At 39.3% G+C, this 20,970-nt stretch overlaps 1 protein-coding gene across 1 annotated transcript; it reads left to right on the forward strand.

The window, feature by feature from the left end:
* The first annotated feature begins 877 nt into the window (after nucleotides 1-877).
* On the forward strand, nucleotides 878-20,270 carry LOC145774073 (long-chain-fatty-acid--CoA ligase 1-like). Its single transcript, XM_082585223.1, has 14 exons — nucleotides 878-1,027; nucleotides 6,007-6,121; nucleotides 6,913-6,980; nucleotides 9,839-10,040; nucleotides 11,153-11,361; nucleotides 12,897-13,025; nucleotides 14,118-14,221; nucleotides 14,433-14,541; nucleotides 16,509-16,636; nucleotides 16,721-16,836; nucleotides 16,996-17,264; nucleotides 17,444-17,560; nucleotides 18,008-18,208; nucleotides 19,891-20,270. The coding sequence occupies exons 1-14, from the start codon at nucleotides 950-952 to the stop codon at nucleotides 20,026-20,028; spliced, it is 1,983 nt and encodes a 660-aa protein (XP_082441349.1). The 5' UTR covers nucleotides 878-949; the 3' UTR covers nucleotides 20,029-20,270.
* Nucleotides 20,271-20,970: the final 700 nt, after the last annotated feature.

Genomic DNA, 20,970 nt, shown 5'->3' on the forward strand with positions numbered 1-20,970 from the left:
GCCATACAGGAAAGTACATCAGCCGTTCCGCGATGGCAAAAAGTTTAAAGAGCGCTGGTCTATGATAATACTGTTAAACTTTGAAGGCAAAATTATTCATATATAGGCTATTGCTTGTATACAGCAAGCTGCAACTTGTCTTAAAAAGTTCGATATTTTGTCACAAGCTCTCAACAAAAGCTAAATACAACCGTCTGGACAATTACCAAAGAGTAACCAAAAGAAGGTAAAGAACTGGTCGAGATTGTTCATGCAGTCGACGATGGTTCGATGATTGGTGGAGGTACAACATTGAAACCATAGCGAAGAGATGAAAGAGCTCTGTTGCTTGCGTTAAACTTAAACTGACGTATGCTCTGGAACTAAAACAATGTCTTTAGCCTAAAAGGTTTTTTATACATCTTTACACTTTGTGCATTGCAAACTTTTTACGAAACACCAAACGCAATTTCTAAAAAATTGCATAAGTTAGTCGCTAAACTAAATTCAATCACAGTTTGTTGACTGTCTGTCTTTTTTTGTGAGATATCTTGAGCCTGCTTCACTTTTGATGTGTGAATGAGAAGTATGAACTTGCAATCAGGGTAAGCTCATATAGAATCGTTGCACTTGAACCAGCAAGCTTGCAGACTTCTTTGTTATCATTGAGTAAAATGTGGCTAGCCACCATGATAATGATGTATCACGTGAAAGTACAGCATAGTGGAGAACTTTTTGTTACACTAGACGGTTTTTCGCAGAACACCACTGAAAATCAATGCCTAGGAAAAGTGTTAAGAAGAGTGATGCATCAGGCGCTGGTTCGCTGCTAGAAAAGTGTTTCTTTGAATCATAAACATTACAGAAGTTCAACGAAATGTTTATGTGTTTCAGCTGTAATACGATTCGATTCTCAATTTATAAGCTTAGATGTTTTATAAGCTCTGTTCTCCTACAACTACACTTGACGATGAGCGGCAACGATGAGACAGTTTTGAACATCATTCCAGTCTCTCAACTGGCGTTGAGACAAAGCGTTCCCATCAACGTGAGTAGCTTGTTGTCTATTGCCTGTAGTGGATTGCTTTTCCGGTGCAATACCAACGTTTCGCTGCCTTCCATCGGTGGATGAATCAATTTGTTGCAATCTGCTGCGAGCCGGACACGAGCGGTTGGTGAACAATGAAATCACTGGAGAATGGACACAGTGGTGGATCCAGGGATGGAGCGATTGCTTTCCCTAAAACATAAAAAAAGTAACTTTATTCGCGGTGTATTTGCAAGTTCGGATTAATGTGGATCTACACATCATCGTATTTTGTTGAAATCGCCCCACCCCTCTAAGGCTACTTGCTGGATCCGCCCCTGAATGGACAGTGACGTAGAAGCGATTGTAGGGTTTTGCCTAACTTACTGTCGTAATTTGGTTATAAAATAAAAGGATAATTTAAAAGAATATTGAGACTCTAAGTCTCTAATTTAAAAGTATACTTTAGAAGGATAATTTAGGCTTCTGGCTGTCTAGTCTAGGGGTATGACTTCCTACAAAAGGCAAACGAATTAAATAGAATCATACATTTTATTGTTTATCAATATTACAAGTTTTAGTATTCGGGGAGTTGAGAAAATACCTAACTAATTTAATTTATTGAGACGGGTGTCGGGTGAGTGACATTCTCCCGGCGTGAATTTAACCTTCTCGTTCTAAAATTCAGTCCGTTCGTTTTGCTAGTCAAATTCCGAATGCCTGTCATTTTCAATTCCCCGCTTACTTCATAATATACCGGTAGAGCCTTTTCATCAATAACAGCTATCGTAAGAATCAAGGGAAAAGCTATACCGGTTTCATAGTTATGTCGCTTTAGAAATACAGATGTGTTGAGCTAGATTCTGTGTGAGTGGCGTTTGTTAACAGGAAGCTTGACTTATGTTCTATGAGAACGTTAGGTTTTGAATTTGCAGCATTGAAATGCATTTTGCAATACTGATAATTTTCGGTTAAATGTTAAAATATAATTTTGTTAGTTAAAAACATGGTACATGTTACACACTTCCCTCCTTACGGCAAAATAACAGATAAATAATATTACAATAACTCGGTTATACATGATGCAATCTGTGCCGATGCTTTACTGCTTTCGTACAATCGAATTCGGCTGTTAGCGCAGGAAATTCTGCCAATAGGGTGTTATAAGTATCTGCGTGTGAAGGGTTTGCGTTACGTGAAACGTGATTTACTGAAAAAGTTTTGATAGAGTTACGTGCTAATTTTTTGTTAGCGATGTCAACGGTTATTTCGTTCGCCTTTAGAAAGTCGCAACCTAAAATTCCTTTATTGATATTGCACAAGTAGAAGGTTTGGTTGAAAGTTTTCTGCAGTCCGATATCTATTTTTGCTTGAATCAATCCATAGCATTTGATGCTTGGTCTACCAGTTACGTCGCTAAAGTGCATGATTGGTTTACGCTTAGTTTGACGGCTGTTGACTGGCAGAATTGACACTTCCGAACCGGTGTCGATTAGAAACGTAGACCCTGTATTTTTGTCGATAACATGGAGTAGGTTTGTGTGGTTTTCACAATTTTCCTTCCCAACAACCCTACTTATTGTTGGGTAAATTGCGCGTTTTTTGGAAAGGAACAGTTGCCTTCGCATTTTCGTGCTCTGTAACCGAAGCGAGCGTGGTAAAAACACGGTTGTCTCGGATTAAATTGCGCCCTAAAACCGCTTTGATTTGGCGAAAAGTTAGATCGATTCCCGTTCTGTTGGGAAAAATGTCGATTCCAAACCCTAGGTTTAGGTTGGGAAGGCGTATTTCGGTAAGGGGGTTGGAACGGTTGTCTCGGAGACCAATGTGAGAAAGAAGCGCGCGGGTTATTGCTTGCAACGTTGTGGTACGGAGGCGTATGAGTTGTGCTCTCTTGAAAATTTACCATTGTCTCCAATTTTTTTGTCAAAGTTGAAAGTTCTTGCTGGAGATGATCATTTATCAGACCTTGGCGAAGGTTTTCCGCGTTCGACAGGTTGTCTTGACCACAGGCGTCGTTGTTTTGTTTAATTAGAAATATACTATCTGCGATTTCCGCCAGTTGATCGACTGTTTTTTCTTGTAAATGCCCTGCCAAGGCGACGCGTACGTGACTAGGCATTTTTTGAATGAAAAGATTTAAAAGTAAATTTTCGCAATCCCTACCGAAGTATCCAATCTGCCTAACGAGCGTTTTCATCTCGCCTAGGAGGGTGGAAGGTTTTTTATTTTCTAATTTCAGGTCGGTCAGCAGCAGCTGCAGCTTTGACGCTGTAGTCTGTTCGTAGTGTTTAATCAGTGTTTTTTTTAGTTTCGTATAGGGATGTGCATCTCCATCATCAAAGATGTGGTGCACCAACGCAACCTGCTCCTCGTCAAGAAATTCTAAGGCGTTAGTGAAGAGATGTTCTTCATTAGCTATATGGTTCGCTGCTGCTTTTGCCTCCAGCATTTTGAACCACAGTTCCGGTTGATTTTTGTAAAATTTCGGGAGAGATATTTTTTGTCTTGCATTAGCCAAATACAGCGACGGGTCGTTTCTAGAAGTAGCAAATGTTTCGTTTTCTGTATTAAAAAATGCGTTGTTAAGCGTGGCGTTTGGGGGTTGAATCGCGGTCTGCGACATCGGTGGCGGTTCGTGATTTCCCCGGCCTGATTCCGGTGAGCTAGTTGTCGCGTTTTCGTTGTTCATATCCGTGTTTGCGGCCGAGTTACGCGGTTGGGCGCTTAGTACAACAGCGGTCGTAGGCAAATTAGTAGGTGAATTTAAAAAAGATGTAGTTGCGCTTTCTGAAGAGAAAGATGTCGAATTTTCAGGCGTTCGAGGTAAAATTGATGTGTTTTCTACTACCGTCACTGGGTCAGACTGGTGTCTCGTTCTTTGGCGGACAAATGGGAAGAATTTGCCAGTCACTTTTAGAAAATTGGACATTGGAAAAATAGCCTCAATATAAATATTAATACATTACCGTTCTTTAGGTTTCTTTTTTTCTACGTCTTTGTTTCATACACAATTAGTTACTTAACTTTTAGGCTACCAGTCCCTACTGAAACAAACCTTACAGAATACCTTCTTCACTTAGTTGCTTTCCCGATCAAAAAAGAAGTTACGTTGATTATTACAAAGAGCAATACAATGTCAAAATTAGGGACCCCAGACAGCCTCTATCTCTGTCAGCACCAAAAAGAAAGATTTCGGAAAAGAAGAATAAGATGCAGAAATAAAACTCGTTCAAATGAAAATGATTAACGTCTGATTCATTTAAAAAATATGATAAAACAGCAGTTTTTTAAAAAGATTTTGTGTAGTCAAATTAGATAGAATTTTATCAGACAGTCATTACAATCAATCGACTCACAAAAACATTCTTAACAACTGTTACTACGTTGGCGACCTCCGGACGCAAGTTGGTTTGAAAAAATGAATTAAACTTAATTTATAATGTGCGCAACTGCGCACCTCCTTGGTGACACCAACAAAGAGTTCAAGAAAATTTCACCCCAAAGCAGAAAGATTTGGAGAAAAAACAGAAAGATCAGCCCTAAAAGATTTGGCAAGCAAACTCTGCCACAATTTCTATTTCTAACTTAAAATCTAAACTAACTAACCAAACAAACCGATGATTAACCTCTAATTAATTCCACAACACACTAAAAACAGCAAGTGAGTATAGCGGAAATATATAGAAGTTGATGAGATATTAAAATAAAAGATTACTACGTTGATGACCTCGCACGTACGTAGGTTTAAGCAAAAAGGTAAGTTTAACAAGTTTTAGCAAGCAAAATATGAAGAATCTGGCAAGCACGCCACGCTACCACTTTTTCGTTTCTAAGGCAAAAAAGCACTTACTGATGAATGTATTTTTAAATAATGTTAGGCCTACACTTCGCCTTCGGACGAGCCCCCAGTGTAGGGTTTTGCCTAACTTACTGTCGTAATTTGGTTATAAAATAAAAGGATAATTTAAAAGAATATTGAGACTCTAAGTCTCTAATTTAAAAGTATACTTTAGAAGGATAATTTAGGCTTCTGGCTGTCTAGTCTAGGGGTATGACTTCCTACAAAAGGCAAACGAATTAAATAGAATCATACATTTTATTGTTTATCAATATTACAAGTTTTAGTATTCGGGGAGTTGAGAAAATACCTAACTAATTTAATTTATTGAGACGGGTGTCGGGTGAGTGACATTCTCCCGGCGTGAATTTAACCTTCTCGTTCTAAAATTCAGTCCGTTCGTTTTGCTAGTCAAATTCCGAATGCCTGTCATTTTCAATTCCCCGCTTACTTCATAATATACCGGTAGAGCCTTTTCATCAATAACAGCTATCGTAAGAATCAAGGGAAAAGCTATACCGGTTTCATAGTTATGTCGCTTTAGAAATACAGATGTGTTGAGCTAGATTCTGTGTGAGTGGCGTTTGTTAACAGGAAGCTTGACTTATGTTCTATGAGAACGTTAGGTTTTGAATTTGCAGCATTGAAATGCATTTTGCAATACTGATAATTTTCGGTTAAATGTTAAAATATAATTTTGTTAGTTAAAAACATGGTACATGTTACACGATGACTGACTTGTTTTACGCTTTCATGATGATGTCTTCATTTTGTTTGCGTCATTTACCGTCCTGAAGCTTTAGGTGCTCTCGGGTTATTGTGACGTGGTGACACACTTCACTACGTCTATGACGAAATGCATGAAAGTGACGCTGCGCTTGCACTAGCATCTCGCTATGACAGCAATCCACGATCGAAATAGCATGTAGGCCACAAACTATTCAAAATAAAAACCTCTCCCGCTGGCTGTAGGCCAGAAGCAACAGCTAACCAATTAATGCATTTTTTTCATTTAAATGCAAGCAATCAGTTACCGGGGACAGGAGTCTTCTAACAATGGATGTCGCCCTTTCTGCTCAATAGTTTACTTTGGCGACCTCGTGTGGCTACTAACACTTGTATTGAACTGTGTCACTTATTTTCACAACGTTTGATGCAGGGAAACGATCAGATTCGGGGATCTCCCTTACTGAAAACAAGTGAGCCTATTGCCTTCTTGGATCCAAGCACTCGAACACTGCACGACCTATTCCTGAGGGGTCTGAGATTATCCGGTAACTAATCAATAGAAAGTTTTTCTTAAATATTGCTTCTTTTCAGACTTCTGCCAACGTTAGCAGCAGGTTTGTACCATTATTTCTGTAATTATTTCTTGGGAGGTATATTCTCGAACACACTCTACAAAATAAGCATCACATTTGTTAAACTGGAAACATTGGAATTCTGTTAATCTCTGCCACGACAGTAACTTCGGTTGGACAACTTGTATTTGTTTACCAGAACCATGCCTTACCTCTGATAATTTCCATGATATGCCACAATCCAGAGTTAAAAAGTTACATAAAATAATCTAATGCTGAAATATTAAACAATTGCAAAGGGTCGGAGACTCTAATAATTTCATTAACAAGAATTCCAAAAATATCTTATTCAAATTGAATTTCATGAAAGCTGTAGAGTGTAGACTATTTCATTTCTTTAAATAAGAATTTTTTAAAAAAATTGAGGATACAAATTCGCTATGATTTAGTTGATTTCATGATAAGCTCGTTCAACGTTCACCTTTCAACTGAGTCATCTCGTTGCTTTTACCAGTTTTCAACAACAGCACTGAAAACAAATGTTTTCCCAATGCAGTACAAAGAGCTTCAAACTCCCTCGGCAATAGTAATGCAACTGCTAGTTTTTTTTTATGCAGAATTGGAGGTTATAAATAATAGCAACAACACTAAAGCACACAAGTGCTGTTAAAAGCTAGTGTATGGTGATAGTTAGCAAGATGTTTTTACATACAAACGTAGATACTGCATACGTAAGAGCTCTAACGACTTGTTTTTTGTTGCAGATGGAGGTCCTTGCGTTGGTTGGAGGCCGGAACCCGGGAAGCCCTTCCAGTGGATCACATACCAAGAGGTGAACGTTGTTTCTTGTTATTGAGTATTCGCTGTAACAAGATTGAACTTAACTAATGGTGAAGGTAGTCCTGATGCAGCAGTTGGCGCCAAAGTAAGCCATCGCGCAATCCTTTCATCAATTGGCGTAAAATTGCATTCAGTTGTTTATCAGCTTCAGCTTTTTATTCAAAAACTGCTGATCGTTCTCGGTGCCAATGCATATTTGTTGAACACGTTTTGTATTAGCACTTTCCCACCAATATCTTTTTATTGAGCAGTCAATTTAAAGATACTAAATCCTGGAATATTATGGAGTTGTCAATAGATCAAAAACTACATTGCACTGCATTACTGCAAAGATGCAAAACAATTCTAAAGATAACTGCTGAAAAAAGCTGCTGATCGTTCTCGGTGCCAATGCATATTTATTGAACACGTTTTGTATTAGCACCTTCCCACCAATATCCTTAGTAGACTATTGAAAGATACCAAATCCTCGAACATTATGGAGTTGTCAATACATCTGAAACTACTGTACATTGCACTGCATTGCAAAGATTCAAAACAATTGTAAAGGAACTGGTTGAAAAGCGCATAGAAAACGAGTCAATATTGCAAACTCAGCCACTTGTGGCTTTTTACCGAGTGCAGACAGTGACACTGACTCGACTTATATACCCACTATCTGTTATGCACCACTTTGGCTTTCTATAGTTAAAGTTTCATCAAAACGCTATCCCATTGGTACTGTGTCACTATTCAACACGTAGGGGAAAATGCGGCACAATTGGACTTGGGGTTCAATTGGACATCGCATTTTATAGAAAAAACTAGATGTTCGACTCCAGCCTGCATGTTCGACTCCAGCCACCCGCACTTGCTGTTGTTTCTCTGGGCAAGAAACTTTACAATAATTGCCTCTACCCAGTGATTGATTTCGAGTAATGGGTAGTACCATATTTAAGTCATAAGTAGAGTAGACAACCGGAAACAGACATTGCCGTCGGCTGCAGCGTGGGTCAGGTGTATGTCGGAAGGCGTACACCGATGCATAGCGCTCTAGTCCGCTTTCCCGCAATGCAGGATAAAGATATGAAAAACAAACAATTTGTAGTTTTTTTTTGTTTTTTTTTTTATATAAATTAAGAAATCAGTTTTTTTTCTCGTGCTGTTCAAGCCATACACAGTGAAGAATCTTTCATTACCGTATCTTTGATTTGACCAGGCCGTTAGAATCGATTTTAGTATGTGGGGCATATTGGACACATTTTTTGAAGTACAATTGGATGAGCACACATGACGTTGGCCGTATGATCAAACTGTAATAATAGTTCTTTAAATATTGGATGGTAGTCTTGTGAAATCTCTTTCAGCTTAATAAAAGATAAAAGTTTGGAAGGACAATTGCACCTCCAAAACTCCGGTGTGGCTAAGTCCCTGATTCTACCGCTATTCACTAGAAAACTATTTATTAGAGTCATCATTGTCTTTTCCTTGATGACTTTGTTTGTTTGTTTTTCATATCTTTATCCTGCATTGCGGGAAAGCGGACCTGAGCGCTATGCATCGGTGTACGCCTTCCGACGTACACCTGACCCACGCTGCAGCCGACGGCAATGTCTGTTTCCGGTTGTCTACTCTGCTTATGACTTAAATTTGGTACTACCCATTACTCGAAATCGATCACTGGGTAGAGGCAATTATCGTAAAGTTTCTTGCCCAGAGAAACAACAGCAAGTGCGGGTGGCTGGAATCGAACATGCAGGCTCTCGACTGCGAGCCCAACGCGCTAACCACTCGGCCACTGCGGCCACTGTTGGTTTAAAAGTTGTTTCTGAAGTATTGATAAATTATGCAAATGTCCAAATACGCTCATTGCTGGGGAACAATTGAGTATAAACAACACTATTTTCAATTAGGCCTACATGTGATATTTTGTATGCATTACTTAAATGTTGTTTAACTGTTTCATTTTGTTAACAGTATGATACTTTGTTGTTGTACAAAAGTTGGACTTTGTTTAACTTTTAAAAAGACGAGTTTTCTGGTGTACTAATTGTTGTCCAATTGTGTCCCACTATACCACATATTTGTATGGAGATGTGAAATTGTTTGGTGTTAATCCTACACGAACGATATAGTCCAGGAGTGCCCAAAGTGTTTTCACCGCGGGCCACATTTTTCTATTTGCGGGCCGCATTACATTTTTCACTCATTTATGTCCTTCAAAATTGGCCTTAGCTTCAAAATATTGTCTGGAAGACAGCCACGAAATGTTTTCAGTTATACAATCAACTCCGTTTAATTTTCCCACGTTTAATCGAACTATTTGCTTAATCGGGCCATTTTTTGCTGGTCTCGAATCTAAACCGATTTTTCTGTGCAATTTTTCTCTTTTGATCGGACCATTACTCTGCTCAAACGGACCAACCTTTCCACTAAAAATAAGGTTTGTAGTTAAAGTTTTTTTCACGTGTGTTTAGCGAGATTACATTTCCTTGAAAAATAATCATTTTCTCATCGTGTTTGAACTTTCTACACTCACTTGCTAATTTTCGTTTCTTGGGTGCTGCCATTTCTGGTGACTCGCAGTAAAAGGTTTTCTTTCATTAAGTTTGTTTAGTAGCGGTAACAGTTGCGAAGCACTGTTTCCATGGCTGACTCTATCTGATGTTGAAACAGAGAAGTGAAGTAGAGTTGAGCTCAAGCTTCTTCTGCAGACACATTCAATTATATTTTCAAAACTTGCCGCGGGCCAATAATAACTGGACCGCCGGCCGTAGTTTGGACACCCCTGGTATAGTCAAAGCTATTGTACAAAACGTTTGTGATTGTGATTCATCTACAAATAACAGGAAACTCAATTAAACTTTTCAGGTTCTGGATCGTAGCCAGCATTTCGGATCCGGTCTAATCGCGGAAGGGGCGAAAGCCAGTCCGTCTCAGTTTATTGGAATCTTCTCACAGAATCGAGTCGAGTGGAAAGTGGCTGAGCAGGCCTGCAACTCGTTCTCTATGGTGGTCATTCCACTGTATGATACACTTGGGCCAGAATCAATTCATCACATCCTTCAACAATGTAAGCAATCAATTCAATTTGTTTTTTCTTTGTTGGAAAACAACAGCAATGATAAAGTTACAAATAATGCACGGGAACAAAACCAACAAATTGAAAATTATGAGGTCTTTGGATCATGGGGCAAGACTACGTGGCGTGAAAGTCAAGGTTTCTCAATGTCCGACGCAAATATGTTCAAGCCATTTGAGTTAATGAAGCAGGGCGGGTTAAGAAAGTATGTGCAATGTATACTGTATAGCCCCTAACCCCCTACGTACATCAGTACTCCAACGGTTTGGTGTGTTCACTCAAGTATCGAAATTCACTTTCGGCTATCGCTTTCCTACCTCTGGTCCATGGCGTATTTGTAGGTCGGGATGCTCTTAAAAGAGGGCCGTAACTCATCTAAAAATAATACAATTTGCGTTATTAAGTAAAACGCTTTTAAAAGTAACCGATGTTTTATAGCTTTCTTTTTATTAGACCAGTGATTTTCAACCAGTGTGCGCAGAACATAAGTGTTTTGTGAAAGATCCTCAGGTGTTCCGCAAAAAACTTATTAGTTTGATTGATAGTCCATGGAACACCGGTCGAAAATCACAATTACATGAGCTTCGCGTTTGTCTTAATGCAATTCCTACCCGAATATTAACTTTGTGCTCATCCAAATAGGCCAAGATATCACACTGAGAAAACCTGAAAGTGTATAAATTGTTATGTTGTTTATTTTGTTGCATCAATATAAAATTTGGTTTGGTGTTTTTCAAGATTATTTTAATGCTAAAAGCGTTCCGTGGTTCAAAAAAGGTTGCGTGAAATTAATTAAACCTGCGATTGTTGTGTAAAACTATAAACAATCACACATTTGTGCTTGTGTGCTCTCATGACACTATGAAAATTAGCTGATTCTTTGTCAGCATGTATTTATCTAAATCAGAACTCTTCAACAGGAGTTTCACGAGTTTAATATGTTCTGCATGGTTTTTTTTTTTTTTTTTTTGGGAAGTTGATTTCTTGCCTCAGTATATTGGATGCGTCATTCTAAATTTTGAGATCACTGTGTCGTATTTAAAGAAGAGTTTGGGTGCAGTCAAAATGGTTATTTATCATTTGAGTGGTTTGTTGTGTTTCAGGTGAGCTCCAATACATCGTCGTAGACAAAAACTCGAAAGCAAAAGCTCTTCTGGAAGAATGCAAATCTGGAGCATGTCTTTTGAAGTTGTTGATTGTCATGGAAACGCCAAATGAAGAAATTGAAAAACTCGCTGAAGAATCTGGCGTAAAGCTTATGAAGTTTGACAGCGTCGAAGCAGTTGGAAAAAATAACTTGAAAGAATTTGTTGTAAGTTTTTTGTATTTGGAAATTTATCTTTTTCTTGTAAAAATTCGTTTGTGAACGAATGATACCAACTTACATTGATTTTTTTTATCTAATGGTTCTTGAAGATCGAATCGAGTTGAAAAACACAGAGGAAGCGAAACAAAAATAGCAAAGCACATGAACCGAGATCATGACATTTATAGACAGAGTGAGCCTTTGTATTGACTTGAAACGACGTAGTCGATCCATGACCATCCACAGGATTTTTGCTAACGGTTTTCAATCATCATCATCCATTCGATCATGGCCGAACATCATTAACATAGTTTCTCTAAACATCTTTATCCACCATTCAGTTTGAAGGTTCATATTTCTGTACTCCAGTGTCCTGTTCAGTTTTCAATACTTTTAAAACTAAAGTGATCAGGCTGTTTATAAACACATCTTCTATTAATTTGATCAACACTGTGAAAACTCAAACAGGATTCATTCAACATGTGATCTAATTACTAGTAAAACCATCTCTTGCTCTGCCTCGAAAGGAGCAAATGGCTTTCGTTGCGCTGATTGGTTGTCTTCATTGTGAAGCGCTGTGAAAGGGAAAAAGTTCCGCAGAATAGTTCACTCAAGTGAAGTGGAATTTCTCCAACAATAAACAACATTTTTCTTCCAGATGTAGCATAATATCGCACAAGACATATTATTAAAAAATATTTCCATTTAAATTATCTTCTGATATAGAGACTTCTATGAACTATTAATACAATAAACAAATACAATTAGCAACCACACGGCATTTAACATAATAGACCTACAATAATAGGAAAATAAACTATAAATTACGAACGTTTTTCGCTATACTCATGTTAGCCCTTATCAAGTAACAAAATTACTGATGCTATATCTAAATGAAAACACAGTAGGCTACTGACCTACAGTACCTACAAAAAAACAAATGCACAAGAATGCACCGGCAAGGCGGAGGAGAGGCAAAATCACATGAAGGTTAATTACGCAAGGCAAAACACAACAGATGACGCAATTATTAAGTGAAGACGTTTAGCAGATAGGAGGCAATCAAGGCGCCTGCGGCAAGCAGCTGCCTATTGAGGCGAGGATTGCAGGATTTTATGAGCAAAGCCTCGTGGATTTTTGCATCAAATTTGGTGAAGCATTTACGTACAATTCTAAAATAAACTCTAGGGATGGTTTATTGTTTGAACAAGTTTGGCAATCGAGTATATGATCTTCAATGACACTTTTTCTGTTGAGAGTAGTTTTTTTTTATAATGTAGATTAGTTCTGTATTTTCAATTTTTGTATACCATCAGTCATTTTTTACTTGATAAGGGCTAACATGAGTGTGGCCAAAAACGTTTGTAATTTATAGTATGTTTTCATGTTATTGTATTATGTTAAATGACGTGTAGTTGCTAGGTTGTATTTGTCTACTGTCAAGAAAATCACATCTTCGTCACAATTACAGAATGCAATCGCTTCAACACATTGTGATGACTACTGCAGATAAGGCTCATATAACATGTTTTACTTTTCAGCCACCAAAACCTGACGATTTGCACACAATATGTTACACCAGCGGAACCACAGGTCTTCCTAAGGGGGCCATGCTCACACACGGCAACATAATTGCGAACCACGCGGGAGTTATGGGCATGGGAGAGAAGGTGAGAAAGCATTTTTAAGTCAGTAAGAAATGATGACGTCATAATATCGACCTGTCTTTTGTAGCCTACATGCGAGACCAGGGTTTATTAACTTACAAAGACCTATGCACACCTATTTATTTTAAGATATTTAATTAACGCATGGCTATCTTCGTTTTTGCTTTAAACTAAAATGATAATATCATCCTCGGACTGACAAAGCCAGGATTATTCCTGGTAGTTTCGCATACTTGTAGAGGCTCTTGACGTAGGGCCGGTTAACGAGATTGACAGAGTGAAGTTTTCCGATTGTTGAAGTGTTGTTGCCGGGGAATTATTCCATTCGCTAGGTGCCGCTGAATGGAGAACAGTCCTAAAATGCGTTGCTCAAGCGCACACCCCGAGAGTCGAACCAGCGCCGCGTGATCTTGAGCCCGGGGCGTAACCACTGAGCTAACGGGGTGGACATAATTCAATGTTTTGGAGATGTCTCGTTCAGAGCTGACGGATCTCGTAGCTGGAATTTAAGCAAATCAAGGTTTTTGAGATAGATTGAGATTTCCGTAATCTGCACTAAGCCAGTTATTGGATAAAAAATAACCACTAAGGTCTGAAAAACAGTCGAGAAAAATTAAAATAATTAGATTTACAATTGTGGATTGGTTGGCAACATTTACCCTTGGACTGAGCTTATCAGCAGCTTGATCCAGGCTTTGTACTGCTGACCCCAATCCAGTTAGAAGGGTGAAGTTTTTGCTTGTTGTCTGTGAATCATTTCAAGTAATAGATGTCTCTGAGTGGAGGATTGTTTTTGAAGTACGCTGATTTCCTCCTCATGTCGGCTAGTAGATTTTTAATTTTCAAGACAGTGTTTATTGGTGGACTTTTTGGGTTGAACTTTTGCTGCTTAAAAATGCAGTGATATAGAATGAATTAGCAGCACAACTTATTCCTGGTTGCAGGTTACATTGTTGGCAATACTACCAGAAACGTATGGACGTCTGCTTTATTGAAATGTTTTCACCAGAAGCTTGGACTAATCCACTGTCGGCGTGTTTCTTTACAACTAGAAGCAGCATGCTATGTGATATCATCCTACGGTTTACTTTCCAGACCTTTTTCGTTTTAAGCAACAAGGATGTTTACATCTCCTATCTTCCTCTCGCCCACGTGTTCGAGCGCCTCATGGCGATTGTTATTTATTATGTTGGTGCAAGGTAAGTGGCGCGCCATTGCATGCAATTTATTCTGCAGACATTGAATCAATGTAAAAAACGATTGATTTATTGTCTGAAAAAGCTAATTCATGCTTGTACAATTCCCTTCATCAAACAATCTTGACTCAGTCGTAGACAATAGACATCCACTATTCAGGCCTTGCTAGAACTCTACATGGGTGCGGTAACCAATCTTTGATTGTTGTTGCAGCGTTGGCTTCTTCCAAGGAGACGTCAAGCTTCTACTTGATGACGTGGGTGTCCTAAAACCAACAGTGTTCGCTATGGTTCCGCGGCTCATCAACAAAGTTTACGATACAGTGAGTGCTTTCATGGTCTTCATATTTTTCAACTTTTTTTGAGCCAAAGTACAGTAGTACATTTTACGCGTTAAAATAATCTTGACACCAAGTTAAATATTATTATAATGATGCAATAAAAAAGTAACAACGATTTATCCCATTTTAAGTTTTTCTCAATGCGATGCTTGGCTTTTTTGAATGAGCTGTGGGCATGAATTGCAAAAAGACAAATGAGAAGCTCTTTTAAGTTTGATTTTCGACCTGTGTGCCATGGAACACTAATCAAACCGATAAATATCTTGTGGAACACTTGAAGATCTTTCATGGAACAATCTTTCATGGAACACTGATTGAAAATCACTTGTCTAACTAATGCAGTCGCTTGATTGTTTGCTATGCCTGGTGTTTGCGTCTGCAAGATGAATTAGCTGCCAAGTAGATTTATAAACCTCGCATGTAATCAGCCCACCTGGATGTCAGGAACTATTCAGGGGCATCCCATGTAGCATAAAGATGTTGTGTATTTCGATCTACAACGCTGGCTGTTTTAATGCATTTCCTGGTTCGTTTATTTATGATGTCATAGCGCCTGGACAATACATCCATCTGTAAATTGTCTTTCCATATTATACGCCATTGAAAATACATTACAGACTAAAATATACAATGGGTCCATGTGGGCCACTAAGTACGATGGGTCCAATATATTTTAAAAGTAGTAGGCTATAACATACACAACCGTGCATAAGTTTAGGCGTTAGGGAGAGTCATGTCTGTTTAATTAGTTTTGGTGCAGTTACTTTTAAAAAAAAATAAACATTTACCTTTCTTGGTGATCGTGTCCTATGACTATGCTCCTAACTACTGTAACATTTCTCACTAAACACTAGTGTTGGTTGCGGCTTGTGAGCAAGCAGTAGCTTCCTGCTGATATCATACAGGGTTTAAAGGCCTAAGTTTTGGAAAATATTTTAAAGTAGCCCCTTCCTGTAACACAAAAAGTTAATTTTATTTACGGTGCATTTGCAAGGCCGGATTAATTTTGTTAAAATCGTCCTTCTTAAGACTACTTGCTGGATCTATCTGCCCTTGAGTGTGCAACGTAATTATGTTTGCTATTTCTACATGAGTGTTTTGGTACACGTTCAATTGTCAATGACCCTGTTTCTAGAAACTAAGAAAACATTTCTCGCATATCAATCATAAAAATTCAGTTGATTGAAGTATTTGTTTTCAATTTTTTAAGTCGTCGGCCATCTTTAATTCTCATCATAGTGGCGTCACACAAGTTTAAAAAAACGTTGCAGCTAACTCTCTAAGCCAGGGCTACTCAACTGGCGGACCGCGGTCCGAATCCGGACCTCCTGGCCCTCCTGGGTGTTGAAGGTGGACATCGGGCTTCCGGAAGAATAACTTCATTGCCACATTTTAGGGCCTCTTAAAACAGATTTCCATTAAGGAAAAGCAATTTTTTGTGATTATCCAAGGTACTGGGGACTTCGCCCCCAGACCCCCCAACGCTTTGCCGTATTCTCTGATGTGCGATCCACACAGCTACACTACAAAGAAATACAATACATTTATTCCTTTTTTATTTCTTTGTTTGTGTCAGACAAAAATCCAAGATGTGTTACACACTACCGGAAAAGTGTTTCGGTGCTCGTTCTTGTCGCTTAATTTTCGTGGTTGCATGTGAAATATTCACCGGAGCGCAAAAATATTCAACTTGTCAAAATGGACCTTTGCTAAAATTAGTTGAGTAGCCCTGCTCTAAGCCCTGGCTACATCTTGGGGTCCAGGCGGAGGAAACGTTTCATTGTTCATGCTTCGCTCTCTCACTCTATTTTTCTTCATAGAAACCTGGTCTTCATTCCTAAACATCAACTGGTCGACATTGCTTGGTCAGCACTGAAACGTTTTTTTTCCGCAGTGACCCAGTGACAATGAAGCTATTTTTAGGTATTGTGATGATTAATTTGTTCCAGATCTGGGGGGGTGCTTCTCAATCTCTCATCAAGAGCTTTTTGCTGAAGAGAGCCACTGCAGCAAAGATGTCCAAGTTGAAGCATGGCAACGTCACTCAAAACACATTCTGGGACAGCATTGTTTTCAAGTAGGTTGATAGTTGGGATTCAATGGCTCTGTGTTTGGAACGACCATGCTGTGTATTTGCTGTGATGGCTGTTTACTTCTTTAGACAAGTACGCAAGAAATTGGGGGGCCGTTTAAGAGTTTGCGTCACCGGAGCGGCTCCCGTTTCCTTGGAAGTGATTAACTTTATGCGGTGCTCACTGGGAATTCCTTTTACTGAAGGTGAAATGTGTTTTTTATGTTTTTGATTGAGAATTTTGCAATTGATCGGCGGTTTATGGGAGGCGTTTCTTGCCCATTTTTATTTATTTACTTTGTGTTAGGACCAAGTTGTTATACTTTGATTTGTCAAATTTCCTCAAGCTATTTCATTCCAACCAGGCTACGGGCAGACAGAAGGCACTGCTGGCTTGTGTCTTTCCATCCCCGGTGACTACAACAGTGGCAGTGTCGGAAGCCCAGTTCTGTGCAACCTAATCAAGCTGATTGACGTTCCCGACATGAACTACTTTGCCAAGGATGGCAAAGGAGAGGTGTGTGCGAAAGGAGCCAACATCTTCATCGGTTACTACAAGAACGAAGAAAAGACTAAAGAAGCACTGGATGAGGACGGTTGGTTGCACACTGGCGACATCGGGATGTGGCTCCCGGTAAGCTTCTATCGGCATTGTGAGATATTTCTGTAATGTCATTTTTGTGTGATGGCTGCAGTTTATGAGCGAATATTCTCTAAGCGCTCCTTTTCTCTTCAAATCGCTTTCCTCCGAAGTTGACTGAACTGAACGGTCGAGAACACTGAGATGATCTCACTGTCTCAATTTGTTTTCAGAACGGAGCCTTGAAGATCATCGACCGAAAGAAGCATATCTTCAAGCTGGCACAAGGCGAATACATCGCTCCAGAGAAGATCGAGGGAGTGCTAGTTCAGTCCCTTGCCATCAGTCAGGTACTACCATCTAGCACCATCTTTTAATTTATTGTGTTGTTTTTTATTATTAATTAATTATGAAGTATTGTTATTTAGGCTATTGCTGAAGTTCTGTGTAAAAAATCAACATTGCAGTGAGTAATTTCAACGCCATGAACCAACAGTAGCTCTAGTTCACGGCATCATTCCCTATGCGAGCACTACCGGAACAATTTGATCCTGCGTTTGAGTCATTATATGTTTAAAACCGAGGAAGAAATCATGATAGTCAGAACTATTTTGTGATTTGATTTGTACAATTTATATTTATTTCAGACGAAAGTTTTTTCTTTCCCTGCACCCCTTCTGGGTTATTGCTGCGTGCTCTGCGTGGCCAAGCAGTGACGTCACAATGTTGTCGATATCGACGACTTTGCAGACAAATAGCTTTGTTTTCAAACTTTTAAAACAAAATTCGATGTCCAGGTCTTTGTCTACGGAGAGAGTTTGAAAGCGTCATTGACGGCCATCGCCGTTCCGGACCCTGACAACTTCAAGTCGTGGTGTGAAGGTAAGGGTGTCAAGGGGAGCTACGTAGACCTCATCGCCAACGATCAGGCCAACAAGATGGTCCTTGAGGACATGTGCGCCATCGGGCGGCAGAGAGGATTGAAGTCGTTTGAATTGGTGAGTTGTAGCCTAATAATAACCAAATCGTAAAAAAATTGTTTCCCGTAGACTTGACCAGTAGCACATGAACGCAGACTACAATCGCGCAATGAGGTGAGCTGCAATCCCAGCCAATAAGTCAAACTGGGTCTCAATGGAAATTCAAGTGGGCACCTGGGCTTGTGGGCATACCATATGTGGGTTATTTATGGGTCACAAATGTGTTAACACAAGTCCAGTTTTTCATGTATGTTTAATTAATTGCCCCTAAACGAGGCCCATCTTTTAATTTCAGTTTTTTAATATTTTTTTTAGTTTGAAAAGAAAGCAGGAAATATGAGCATTAATATGGGTTGAATCTGGGTAGCCCAGTTGTAAAATCATCCAAACATGGATGGTAGGTGGGTTGCCCGATATTAAAAAAATGTTTTACAAAACAAAAAAATTATTGGCTGTATAAACAACTTTGTCAGTGTTGTTTTTATACAGCCAATAATTATTGCAAGGGTTAATGTGAGATCTTATGTGGATTCAGTCTGGGTAGCTTAGACATATTACAAAATTTAGGCTGAGGTGAATTTCTCACATTAGTTTAGAATATTATTAATTTAAATTAATGCACTATGGTATTTGTTATAATGGCAGCATAGCCTACTGTAAATATTTTAACATATTTTCTTCTTTCACCTTCCTTTCAACTACGAACAAAAACTGCTTTCATATTATCTTTCAACTCGAATTTTTTTGGCCTGGTTCAGTGGCGCATCGCATCCGTATGTGACCCAGATTACAAAGAACATCAGTTCGACACTGCTCGGAAACGTTTATTTTCATACATTTTGAAAGTGGGCTGCTAATTAGTTGAGTATAGGATCTTAAACCCGTGGACAAATTTAACTGGGACCCAGTCAGGCAGCCCAGTTGGGGCCCAAAATATTGCCCGTTTGGTACCCAGATAGGCCCCAGTTATCATTGCTGGCTGGGATGCTCTTGTAGATGAGTTAAAAATAGGGGAGGATCCAGCAAGTGGCATTAAGGGAGGCGATTTCAACAAAACATGAAGTGTAGCCAGTGGCGTAGCTATATGGATGGGGGCGGGGAGGGGGGCGGCACTTTCAGACTACGATTTTTGATTTTGATTATAAACTGATAAAAAAACGCATTTCATTTTCACATGCTTTTTCTTGAAGGGGCGGGGCGGATTCAAAATCTGAATCCGCCCCGGGCGCAACTTTCCAAAAGGTACGGTACCATTAAAAAATCCCCTTTGAGAAACAAAAGAAAAACGCGAATCTTTATTAAATTAAGTCATCCGTTTTCCATCGGCTGACTTGGCGCAGGGGGTTAGGGCGGTGATAGGCTAGTCATTTCATTGACGTGGGTTTGATTCCCACCACTGCTATTGCTCTTTTTTCTTCTGTAATTACCAAACAAACTTCAAAGGGGATTTTTTAATGGTACCGTTTGGAAAGTTGCGCCCCGGGCGGCACATTCCCTAGCTCCGCCACTGTGTAGGTCTACATTAATCCGACTTTGAAAATACAACGTAAATTAAGTTACTTTTCTGTATTTGAGTGGGAGGAGGAGATCACCCCATGTGCCACCACTGAGTTAGAAATGGAGTGTAACTGATCGTGTAGTGTAGGTTAAGTTTTATGCAAATAGCAAAACATCTCTAACTTGTCTCTAACCTGCTACAGCCAAAGAAGATCTTCTTGGCAGGAGATTTATTCTCGGTCGAAAATGGAATGTTGACCCCTACCTTCAAAACGCGCCGTCCACAAGTTTACGCCCATTACAAAGACGTGATTGTCAAGATGTACGAAGAACTGGATTAACATCGGCTAGCATAACTTTCACGAAGAAATTCCTTAAATTTGACATTGTGTTGCCTTTTCTAATCATGCCTTTGATGCACTGGCAGCTCGTCTATTTCACTGAAGGGAGCGCTGCTTGGCGAGATATTAACTGTTTGCACTTAAGTTTATCATTATTGAAGTGGGTAGAATGTTTTATAGAATATCGTTTTGTTTAAACGACTGACTTTACTTTCATCCATAAACTAATTACCTTAACATCGTTCGCCGCGGTAGGCTATGTTTTTTGTTTGTCGTATCCAGGCTTACACCCGGTGGTTGAAGATTTAGATTAAGTGAACGGAAAGGCAAGGAGAAGCCAATATTCGTGTCCACCTTCAGACATGCCTTTAAGTGTCTTGCAAAAGACGCAGCTGCATGCTCTTGAGCGGGGTCAAACCGGCGCCCCTTCGATTGCCGTTCCAGGGCTCTCACCGCTCGGCTATGCGCTATGCAGCCGACGGCTATGCGATGTCATAAGAAGATGAAGATGATTCGATGTTCAATGTATGCTTTGATCGAAGGAGGTTGTCTGCTTGTCGAACTATTGCAGTTTTTACTTATCCGTTTGTAAGGCCTAATATCATGCTTTTCATATTCACATATCCAATAATTCAATCCAAAAGTACAGTGACATAGGCTAGACAAGGACCGTGAGAGTTTATATTTCGCCAACAGATAAGTTAGCCTCGGCTATCTTAAACTTTGGTCAGAATATAGCCTACTAAAAAGTAGCATTAGGCTACGTTACTCTTGATAAAATATTTCAAATTATATCAAAAGCTCCCATAGCTCTCCCAGTAAAAACTCTTGCGTAGGTAGGCTACGCCACTGAACGTATTACGTAGCCTACGCTCAATACGCTTGGTTCTACTAGATTGAGTAAGCCAACCAGGTCTACGTCGTTTACGTAAAAGATTATAG

The sequence above is a fragment of the Aplidium turbinatum genome, chromosome 7 (genome assembly GCF_918807975.1).
Source record: "Aplidium turbinatum chromosome 7, kaAplTurb1.1, whole genome shotgun sequence".
Taxonomy (NCBI): domain Eukaryota; kingdom Metazoa; phylum Chordata; class Ascidiacea; order Aplousobranchia; family Polyclinidae; genus Aplidium; species Aplidium turbinatum.